General features: G+C 36.4%; 1 protein-coding gene across 3 annotated transcripts in view; it reads left to right on the forward strand.

The window, feature by feature from the left end:
- Window positions 1–12268, forward strand: part of LOC150106513 (cyclin-dependent kinase 17-like) — a 363340-nt gene that overhangs the window by 32922 nt on the left and 318150 nt on the right. For all 3 annotated transcript variants that reach the window (XR_016548362.1, XM_090393169.1, XM_090393168.1), the window contains exon 4: window positions 59–177. Coding sequence is in view for 2 of the 3 variants with exons in the window: in XM_090393169.1 (XP_090249295.1) it covers window positions 59–177 (119 nt within the window). In the remaining variant the exon portion in view is untranslated. The remainder of the gene's footprint in view (window positions 1–58; window positions 178–12268) is intronic.

The following is a 12268-nucleotide window of genomic DNA, read 5'->3' on the forward strand; positions in this document are numbered from 1 at the left end:
CTTGTATAAATCTTTAAATTAGTACCTTTATAATCACATATCAAAATCCAATTTTTAGGTATTGTCCATGAACACCCTAAAATTGGTTCAGATGGTGAAAGTGAAGAAGCATCGGGTGCATCAGATGAGGTTGTTTCACCTGTAAAGTTGCGTCCTAGAAGTAGGCGGTTAAGTCAGGTACTAGCTATTTAAATTTCTGTCTTATTTAAAATCCATATTTACCAGTATTTTCTTTTGTCTGCACAGCAGCTAACAGGTTCTGCAGTATCTAGGATTTTTCCCCATGAGTTAGCTTCCAATGTCTGTTCATTTACAGTTTTCCTTAGAGTGCTGTCCTTCCATAGCCACTAGATAATTTTGTCAATGCTCAATTTGATAATTTAAGAAATCAGTGAAAATAAAACTTAAGAAAAAGTGTCTGGTAGTCCTTGTGTGAGATTTATAAAGAGCAATAATATCCTCAGCACTCATTAATTACTGCTGTTATAGCATTCTTACTTAAGATTGTTGGCAATATTCGTTTCTCTAAGATGTCATTATACATATTAGTCAGCTATTTAATGGGCACTGATGTAGTAACTGTAAGAAATAAAAAGCGATATTTATTTAAGAAATCAAAAATAATAGTTATTTTAAAACCTGGGAAAGACATCTCTTGTTACAAGCTATTAGCACATTGCATTGTTAAGCATCTGTCTAAAACTTCTTGAACGATTGCTGTACATTAGGATTTCTCTAATTATCTACAGCAAGATACCCATAGAGCAAGCTGGATTTAGGCCTAAATCTGAATACAGGTCCATGTTATATTCCCATGACTTCTTCACTATTTGTCTTAAAGTGAAAATTTGATCCTGACAGTCTCTGTTTGGTCTGAATCCAATGTCTTTTTCTCTAAGCTTCCTTTCCAAAACTTCTTTTTTTTTTTTTTAGCTGTTTCTGAAGTATACTTGTATAATTTTTATCAGGAACACTCAATAGAATATTTCCCTGTAATTCTCCATTTTATTTCCCATTTTATAGGTGGGTACTATGAGAGTTCCACTACAAACATTCCGAATTTGATCTTCTGACCATATCTTCTGAATTATGCAGGGTGTAACTGTAAAACTTTTTACCTCCATATTTGAGCATTTCTGGCTGAATATTGTCTACTCCAGCAGCTTTTTCACATTCAGATTTCTGATGTTTTTTCTACTTAAAGTATTGATGTGTATTCCTGATTGTATTCCTGTTCTGTGAATGTTTTTCTATCATTATGATATCACTGCTGGTTTCATTTGTCAGTCTTTTAAATTAATTACTCCAGACATCTAGAATTTCTTTGGTTTTCATGTCACCATTGTCATCTCTGATTCCTTTTAAGGTACTCTTTCCTCCATTTCTAAGCTTTTTCAATAGCATCTTCATCAAAATTCTGACATGTTCTTCCAGGGAGTGCTCAGGATATAATAGTGGTAGTACACAAAAAAAGTTACATCATTACTAACTTCCAATTGACAATTTTCCTCCAAATTAATCTGTTACTTCTCAAGACTCCAGTATTATCAGATCATATATTTCTCTCTTCTAAAGCACTTTTTATTGTATCAGTCCATGTAGATCTTAGTCTTCCTCTGAGTCTTTTTTCTGCCATCCTGGTGAAGAAGACTTGTTTTGCTAACATTTCTTCTTCAGATTAGCTCTGCTAAGACATTCTTGAATGCTAACAATGACAAGTGCCTTCCTAATATCCTCATTTTTAATATTATACTGCCATTGATGCCATCCATTCACTCTCCCAATCTTTCTCAGAATTCTCGTATCTGTATTCTTCAGTCTTTGATCAAGTATTTTATTTCTGATTCTGACCCAGCTCTCTGATCTATAAATTAAAATTGGTTTGGACACTGTCTTATATATATATACAGCTAATTTGATGTTTTAATGTATTTCTCACTTATACTCTTATCCATATAAATTTATTCAGTTGACGTCTTACTATACCAGCTTTGCTAATTCTGTTGTCTGTTTAGTTTATTTTTCTTGCTGATTTTATTCATTAAAATTTAATGTAATAAAATGAATTAACTCAAATGCTGTTCTCAGTGGAAGGAATTTATGTATATGCATATCTTTTTGAGCAAAAGATTTCTTCAGTTGCATGCTAAGAGTTTAATGAGGTAAGAGAATATTTCATTTTTGAGTGAAAGATTGTGAATGAATAGAAATCAGAATAAAAGACAGTTATTAAGACTATCTTTAATTTCTTATATAATCTTATAAGAAGAAATCTTATATAATCATGATGTTCTTAGATTATGATTTCAACAGAATACCATGTTCCTGTCATCTGTACTACTTTGGATGCACTGCCTATTCTGCTGAGATCAGAATTCGAGAACATCAAGATTATATAAGATTTCTGGAATCAGAAGGTTCAGGCCTTGATTCTCATGTGATTGACACTAGACACACAGTTCACTGGAATCATGTGAAGCCCTACACCACTAATCTAATCTAATCTTAATTGAATAGACTATGCTTATTTCTAACTTTTGGAAAATAATTGCAATTAATTGTATATTATTATTATTTGTCACCTCCAGGGAGTCCAAAGACTCATCGAGGGAGGACATCCACTCTACAACTCTGTCTCCATTACTCACACTCCACCAACTGACCACAACTACACCGACCACCACCACTAGTATTTCCACAGACAATCACAAACATCCATGCCATGGTGGGATTCAAACCCACAGTCTTTTGGCTGGGGAGTGGATATGCTAACCACTTGGCCAGCCAGGCTGCATTTATTTTTTATTTTTTTAATATTTTTTATTTTTATATATATATTTTTTTTAAATTGCATAACTATACCTGTTTTCCCTGAAACTTTAATGACGTTTCCTCCTACTCACACAGCTGCAACCGAAACACAAAGCATGCACTTGCTGTATCAGTTATTCTTGTGCTCTTGTTTTAAATGCTGTAGCAAATTCTTTTGCTTTCTCCCTGAATGATGCTCACATTGAGCAAAATATATACATTATTTCATTAATTCTACTTTCCTTTACATATGTGAAAGTGTTATTTAAAAAATAGTATTAAGCATAACAATATACGAGGGTGGTCTGAAAAATTCTCGGCATAACAATGAAAAAACGAATTTATAATTTCAAAATTATTTTTATTTTTCAACGTAATCTCCCATAAGACTAATACATTTATTCCAGCGATGGTAGTGGTTCTCAGTAAGATCTGCAAAATACCTCTCCACAGCTGCAATCACCTCTTGATTCAATGAAAAACGCTGACCAGTGAGAAAGAGTTTTAGTGTTGGGAAGAGATAGAAGTCAGAGGGAGCCAAATCTGGGGAATAGGGTGGATGTTCCAACAATTCATAGTGCAGATCCCTTAATTTTCCCATTGCCAAAACATCTTTGTGGACAGGTGTATTGTCCTGATGAAAGATGATTTTTTTCTTCTGCAAACCGGGTCTTTTCTCACAAATTTTTTCGTCTAGCCTGGTTAAAAGAGCGGAATAATATTCCCCAGTTATTGTTTTACCCTTTACAAGATAATAAACAAAATGCCTTTAGCATCCCAAAACACCAGTGCCATGATCTTTCCTGCTGATTGAACCGAGTTTGTCTTTGGCGCTGAACAACGGGCTTCTGTCCACTGTTCTGACTGCTGTTTGGATTCTGGTGTGTAATGGTGAATCCAAGTCTCATCTATAGTAATAAATCGACTCACAAAATCAGTCCAAGCACTGTTCAGAAATTTTCATTTAAGTTCGTTTTTGATCTGCTGTGAGCAATCGTGGCGCTCATCTTGTGCAAAGCTTTTTCATTTGCAATTCTTCATGCAAAATATATCATATATGTTCTTTTGAAATGCCTGTAGTCTCAACAATTTCATGCACTTTGACTTGCCGGTCATCCAATACCATATTGTACACTTGATCAATGATTTCTGGTGTTCTTACACTTTTTGGATGTTCTTCACATGGATCATTTTCAAGGCTGGTACGGCCACGTTTAAACTCGGCAGCCCATTTCTTAATTGTCGTAAATGAAGGAAAAGAGTGCTCATAAACTTTTATGAACTTCAATTGAATTTCTTTTCGCGTTAAACCTTCTTTTACAAAGAATTTTATAACCGCACAATACTAAATTTTATCCATTTCAAGGGATACAAACAACACTGTTGCTTCAGACAGCTGTATAAAACAAACTACTTGATAGGATGACTTGCAATTTCACATGGATGCTTATGACAATTGTACCAACTTAGAATATAAAAAACTTGCCAATAGTGTTGCCATCTATGGTCGAGATGTTTAGAAGGAGGTTTACTGTGTATTCTAAGATAATAAGACATTTGATGCGTAGTCGGCAGTCTCTATAATACAAGTAAATTTGGTCGTAATAATATTTCACTTACAGATATATTTGCTTATGCTTGAGTAAGCACATAGCCTTTAAAGGAATGCAGAGAACTAACCAGGGCTTCTGACTTAATGTCCAATCCTTACCAATAGGGGTGACCGAAACAAAAAAAGACAAAAACTGGTGCAATCCTTCTGAACAATAAATACAAAATGTTATATTCAAGCAATGACAATCAAGGAAAAGAAGGAGTAGCCATAGTATTAAACATTAAATATGAGGCTAATCTTCTTGAATGGCAGGCAGTCTCAAGTAGAGTGATGTGGGCAAATATGAGAATGGGACTTATTTGTGCCTATGGTCCCACAGAAGGTTCTACTAAGGTAGAAGTGGAGGAATATTTTGAGGCTTTGGAGAAAGCAACTGACACAACGAAAAAGTAAAAGTTGGTCCTTGTTGGTAATCTAAATAGCAGAGTAGGAAATGATTGTCAGACATACAAAAATATTTTGGGAAAATTTGGAAAAGAGGAAAGCTAATAATAATGGCAATTACCTATTGGATTTCTGCTCAGGACATGGACTGGTTATTATTAACACCATGTTCCAACATAATAATGTGCACAAATTCACATGGAGACAAGGAATAAGAAAAGTCTCATTGGCTGTGTTATTGTTGATAGTGATGTTTTCTCTCTGGTACGTGTCACTAGAGTGTACAGAGGATTTGAAATTGGAAGTGATCACCATTTAGTCTTGAGCAGGATAAAACTGAATTTCATATTGAAAAGAAGAAGTACATGTGAGAAAGTTTTAAAGAGAATAAAAGTTGAGCAGCTCTCAGATGTGAACTGTACACTAAAATACACAAACATTACTGGAGAAAAAATGAAAGAGTTTGTGGCAAGCCCTGAAGAAAACACTAATTGATTCAGCCAGAGTCATGTGGTGAGGTTGTCTGCAAGGATAGAAAAATCAGAACTCCACGGTGGACACAGGAAGCTAAAGAGACAGTGAAGGAAAAGAAAGCATATCAAAAGTTCCTGGTAAATAAGTCAGCTTGTGCTCTTAGAGAACACAGAGACAAATGTAAGAAACAGTGAGTTAACATCAAATTTCTGGTGAAACTGAAGAAAATCATGACAAAAAGTTTTCAATTATTTACTGAGGCTCGGGGTGAAAGTACATATCTCATGCATGTGTTTTTGAATGGCACAAACAATTTTCAGAAAGCACAGAAAGCATGAAAGAAGATATTCTGGAGTTTGTTGAAGAAGCTCATAAATGGAAGAAAGAGTGCTGTAAAAGGAATTAGAGATGATAAAGGTGATATGGTACGTGTCACTAGAGTGTACAGAGGATTTGAAATTGGAAGTGATCACCATTTAGTCTTGAGCAGGATAAAACTGAATTTCATGTTGAAAAGAAGAACATGTGAGAAAGTTTTAAAGAGAATATAAGTTGAGCAGCTCTCAGATGTGAACTGTAGACTAACATATACAAACATTATTGGAGAAAAAATGAAAGAGTTTGTGAACAGGAACCACACTTTGGAGATTCAGTGGCAAGCCCTGAAGAAAACACTGATTGAGTCAGCCAGAATCACGTGGTGAGGTTGTCTGCAAGGATAGAAAAATCAGAACTCCATGGTGGACACACAGGAAGCTAAAGAGGCAGTGAAGGAAAGGAAGAAAGCATATCAAAAGTTCCTGGTAAATAAGTCAGCTTGTGCTCTTAGAGAATACAGAGACAAATGTAAGAAAGCTAAACACTGTGTAAAACTAGCAAAACAAAAGTCATGGGAAGACTTTGGTAAGAACATAAAAAATAAATATCAAGAAGGTGGCAAGATATTCTGGAGGCTGATGAAGAAGCTCAGAAATGGAGGAAAGAAATGCTGTAAAAGGAATTTGAGATGATAAAGGTGATATGAAAACTGGAGAAAAAGATATCCTTGAAGTATGGAGTAATTACTTCAAAAAATGGTTAAATGAAACTAGCAGTGACAGCACACTGATAAAAAACATGTAATCAGGAATGCATATCTATACTTGTAGTAAAAAAATCCATTAAAAGTCTGAAATGTGGAAAGGCAGCTGGAGTACATGATTTGTTGTTATGTTCCATCGAGTCGTTTTTGAGAAAAAATAGGCAGAAGCATTGAAAATATCAACTGCATTGTGAATGGAGAATCTATAGAACAAGTAAAACATTTCAGCTACTTAGGCACGAATTTTAGTGAAGATGGTAAATTAAATATGGAAATAGACAACAGAATCAATAAAGCTGGTATGGTGGGAAGTCAACTGAATAAATTTATATGGAATAAGAGAAAAATTGTAAATTTAGTTTAATCCTTTATCCAAGTATAAGGAAACAAAGTTTGGGCCTGAAGTATCTTCAGGACTGAGGCAACTCGTGGTAAAGGTGGACCAAGCTCTCATCACTACTTGTCTTAGCATCTCCCACAATGCAAAGCACATTGTATATTGCTATGCATTAAAATGAAGGGTCACTACATCTTTCTCTAAATCCAGAGTAATTTAATAAAGTGAGACACTTTTTGGCAACCTCAGTGTCTGGCTGCCACTGACGAGACCTCAATAAAGGTCGAAACCGGACTGGGTAGTGGCCCTTCCCTTAATGCATAGCAATATACATGTCTGCAAGGAGATATGATTGCATTATGGGAGATACTAAGACAAGTAGTGATGAGAACTTGGTCCACCTTTACCACTAGTTGCCTCAGTCCTGAAGATACTTCAGGCACAAACTTTGTTTGCTTACACTTGGATAAAGGATTAAACTAAATTTATTATTGTCTAACCAAGTGGAAAAAAATGTCCAAGAGAAAAATTAGTCAAAACAGTAAATTAGCTGTATACAAGACAGTGTTCAAACCAGTTTTACCTTATGAATCTGAGACCTGGGTTAGTAGTAAAACACTTGACCAAAGACTAGAGACCGCAGATATGAGAGTCCTAAGAAAGATTAGGGGCGTGAACAGATGGCATCAATGGCAATATCATATTAGAAAAGAACTTGACATTGTCAGCATCCAGGAATGTGTTAGCAGAGCTAATTTCAGGTGGTATCGTCACTTAAACAGAATGGGAGAGGAAAGATTAGCAAAAACAAGTGTTTGCTGCCAGGTTGCAGGAAAAATACCCAGAGGACGACCAAGATATAGGTGGACTGATACTGTAAAAAGTGCCTTAGAAGACAGAAATATAAAATCTGACAATGTTGGAGCCTTGACAGGTAATTGATTGATCTGGAGGAAAATGATGTAAATTTTTCATGTAGTACTATCATATCCTGTATGCCACTTTGAGGGTAAATGTCAGGAATTTGATGATGATGTTTTAATGCTTCACCCAATCATCATCAAATTCCTGCATTGTACCCTCAAGGGGCATACAGGATATGATAGTACTACATGAAAAATTTACATCATTAGTAACTTCCTATCTACAATTTTCCTCCAAATCAGTCTGTTACCTGTCATGACTCCATTCAGATCTTATATTTCTATCTTCTAAGGCACTTTTTACGATATCAATCCACCAATATCTTAGTCTTCCTCTGAGTTTTTTCCCTGCAATCTGGCACAGAACACTTGTCTTGCTATTCTTTTCTAATTTTTTTCTTATTCCATATAAATTTATTCAGTTGACATGTTACCATACCTTTATTGATTCTGTTCTCTATTTCCATATTTAATTTGCCATCTTCACTAAAAATCGTGCCAAAGTTGCTGAAATGTTTTACTTGTTCTATAGGTTCTCCATTCACAATGCAGTTGATATTTTCAGTGCTTCTGCCTATTTTCATTGTCTTTGTCTTGTTATTGCTGACCTTCATACCATATCTTCATACCATGACATCCTGACAGGAATAGAGATGAACGGATATGATATTTTTCGTGAAGATAGACAGGGAAGAAAGGGAGGAGGCGTACTGCTAATGGTAGCAGATGAGTTGTGTCCATCTAAGGTGGAATTGCAAGGTGCAAATAGTGGTTTACGGTTTTGAGGCCATATGGTGTGAGGTAGAAGTAAACAGGATGAAATATTTAGTTGGGTGTTGCTATAGACCTGGTAATATGGAGGGTAATGAGAAAATGTATAGGCAAATTGGCCTAGCTATCAAGAAACGAGTTATCATTATGGGCGACTTTAATTATGGTAATATAGACTGGAAGATAGAGACTGCATCTGGGGGTAAAGAAAATGAATTTTTGGAGTTTTTGAAAGATAATTACCTTAGGCAGCACGTAACGGAGGGTACACAAGGATCAAGAGTATTGGATTTGATCATCTCATCAGATGATGTTATTATAAATGAGGCGTCAAATCTTCCACTAGTTGGTGAGAGTGACCACGAGGTGATCACGTGCAGGGTGACCAGTCGTTCGAGGGCATCTGTTAGAAAGGGATATATGTGGAATTATAAGACTGGTAATTACGAACAGCTCAGGAAACAGCTTGCGATAATAAATTAGAAAGAGGAACTGGATGGAAAGGATATCAATGCTTCTTGGGCCATACTCAAGAACTATTTGGTGGAGGCAATATCAGAGTGTATTCCAAGGGTCAAGAGGGTAAATAGAGTGGGTGTAAAATGGATGAATCAAGAGATAAGGTATGCAATCTGGAAGAAGAATGTATTATGGAAGAAACACAAAATGAGTATTTATAACAACCAGTTGCATGAGAAGTACAAAGAGCAGGTGAGGAAGGTGACTAGCTTGATAAGGGTAGCAAAAATGCAGTATGAGCAGCAGTTAGCTAAAGCGGCCAAAAAAATCCTAAGGAGTTTTTTCGATATGTCGCCAGTAGAAGAAAGAATGATTATGGTAGGATGGGATTGATTGGTGAAAACGGAGGAATGATAACCACTGCGGAGGATATAGTTGATATATTTAGTGAGCAGTTTCTAAAGGTATTTCATTCTTGTGAATGTGGCATCATGCAGAACTTGAAAGCAGTGGGAAAGGAGGAGGAGGAACTGTTAGTAAGTGAACAGGAGGTATATGAGGAATTGAATAGACTTTATGTAAATAAGGCTGTGGGACTTGATGCTATTTCACAACGTGTCTTGAGGGAATGTGCCAGAGAGTTAACAACAGCTTTTGTATATTTTTCAACATGAGTCTCTCACTGGGTCAAGTTCCAAAAGAGTGGAAAGAGGGTAAAATTGTTCCAATTCATAACGGAGGTGATAAGAGTAAGGCTTTGAATTATAGACCAGTCTGTGTGTCTGGAGTTGTGGTCAAGGTATTAGAGAAGTTAGTTAGGAATAAAGTTCAGAATTGGGTTGACAACAGAAAAATACTCTTTGCCGGCCAGCATGGATTTACTAAAGGAAGATCGTGCTTTAGCAACCTGCTTACTTTTAATAATAAAGTGACAAATGCGTTGGATAAGGGTATTGCATATACAGTGGTATATTTAGATTTTGCAAAGGCGTTTGATAAATTGCTGCATGACAAGCTGGTAATTAAATTGGAACGGATGGGGCTGAACAGTAGATTGGTTTACTGGATTGGAGATTGGTTGTCTGATAGGTATCAGCGAGTTGTCTATGGAGGAGCGATATCCCAGAAGAGGAAAGTTACTAGTGGTGTACCTCAGGGGTCTGTTTTGGGTCCATTGCTGTTTAATTTGTATGTAAATGATATCTGAAGAGGTCTGAATGGTGATGTGCAGTTGTTTGCAGATGATTCAAAGTTGGCCAGAGCTATCAGGAGTAGTGTGGATGCTGTAGCTTTGCAAGAGGACTTGAATACACTGTCTGAATGGGTAAATAAGTGGGGATGTCAATTTAATGTTTCAAAGTGTAAGGTTTTGAAATTTGGGAAGCAGAGATGGAATGTAAAGTACACAATCGGTGTGAATATCTTGGAAGAGGTAGAGGAAATGAGAGATCTGGGAGTGATTGTAGACAAGGACCTAAAATTTCGGGGACATGTTACTAAAATAGTGAAGGCAACACAGCGGTTAATGGGAATGATGCGGAGGACATTGACTTGTAGAAGTAAGAATGTTATGGTTCCTTTGTATAAGGCTTTGATCAGGCCACATATGGATTACTGTGCACAAATCTGGTCACCTGGTTTTCAAAAAGATGAAATTGCATTGGAAAAAGTTCAGAGGGGATTGACTAAGGTGGTTTCTGGTCTCTGGAATGTCGAGCATGAAGTCAGATTGACAAAATGCAATTTGCAGAAATTGATGGATATAAGGAGGGGGGGGGGGGGGATATGATTGAGACATATAAGCTGTTAAGTGGTTATTACCAGATTAACGTTGGGGAGGTTTTGCACAGAATTGGTGAGGATAGCAGGAGAACAAGAGGTCATTCCTGGAAGCTGTATAAGGAGGGTGTGAGCAAGGGAGTGAGAAGCAGGTTTTTTGCATGGAGAGTGGTGAGTGATTGGAATGCTTTGCCCGAGAGTGTGGTGTGTGCAGAGACAGTGAATTTAAGGCACAGTATGATAAACTGTGTATAACAGTGGACCTCCCACGATGAGTCTTTGATTCCATGGAGGTTTTTATAATAATAATAATATCTATTACAACATTACTTAAATTAAGGGGATATTAAATCCCACATAGGTTTAAAACCGAATAAGAAACTCAAAGATTGGAATCAGAGAGTTTCTTGCCGAATATAGTAAAACTATAAAGTATCGGCGACACTAGCGTTAGCCAATGCAAGTGACCCTAGTACGTAGTACAATACCGGACGACTCGTTGCAAAGGTGGGGAAGTTCAGATCGCTATTCTTAGGTATTTTCCATAATGTAAAAACACATTTCCTAGAAAATGTATGCTATTATTACATTATGGAGGGAGATCACTACCCAGACCAGTTTCAGCCTTTTTTGAGGCTTCATCAGTGAGTAGCTAGACCTAATACCAAAGTGTAAAGCGAAAAGAACTTATATACTCTGCGAACAAGTTATCCAAACAGGTGCAACCATTAAGTTACTTAAGTATAAAGAGCTAATAAGCTTCATTTCGGCAATGAAAACATTACTTAAATTAAGGGGATATTAAATCCCACATAGGTTTAAAACCGAATAAGAAACTCAAAGATTGGAATCAGAGAGTTTCTTGCCGAATATAGTAAAACTATAAAGTATCGGCGACACTAGCGTTAGCCAATGCAAGTGACCCTAGTACGTAGTACAATACCAGACGACTCGTTGCAAAGGTGAGGGAAGTTCAGATCGCTATTCTTAGGTATTTTCCATAATGTAATTCATCTGTGAGTAGCATAGCTACTCACTGATGAAGCCTCAAAAAAGGCTGAAACTGGTCTGGGTAGTGACCTCCCTCCATAATGTAATAACAGCATACATTTCCTAGGAAATGTGTTTTTACATTATGGAAAATACCTAAGAATAGCGATCTGAACTTCCCCACCTTTGCAACGAGTCGTCCGGTATTGTACTACATACTAGGGTCACTTGCATTGGCTAACGCTAGTGTTGCCGATACTTTATAGTTTTACTATATTCGGCAAGAAACTTTCTGATTCCAATCTTTGAGTTTCTTATTCGGTTTTAAACCTATTTGGGATTTAATATCCCCTTAATTTAAGTAATGTTTTCATTGCCGAAATGAAGCTTATTAGCTCTTTATACTTAAGTAATCTATTACAACAGTTATTCAATTCAGTTAGGGAATCTTGCAGACTTGTAGCGGATTTATTTAGAAGTCTAACATCATCTGCATAAAGCAAAGAGCTGACATTAACATCTCCAATTTTGATATCAGATTTAATACCACTTTCCTTCATAATGTGATCCATAGATAATGAATAACAGAGGGGATAATGTACATCCCTGTCTGACACCAGATTTAACATTAAACCATCTTCCTG

Source organism: Typopeltis vanoorti, chromosome 5 (genome assembly GCF_054136105.1).
Source record: "Typopeltis vanoorti isolate ZY-2024b chromosome 5, IOZ_Tvanoo_1.0, whole genome shotgun sequence".
NCBI lineage: Eukaryota > Metazoa > Arthropoda > Arachnida > Uropygi > Thelyphonidae > Typopeltis > Typopeltis vanoorti.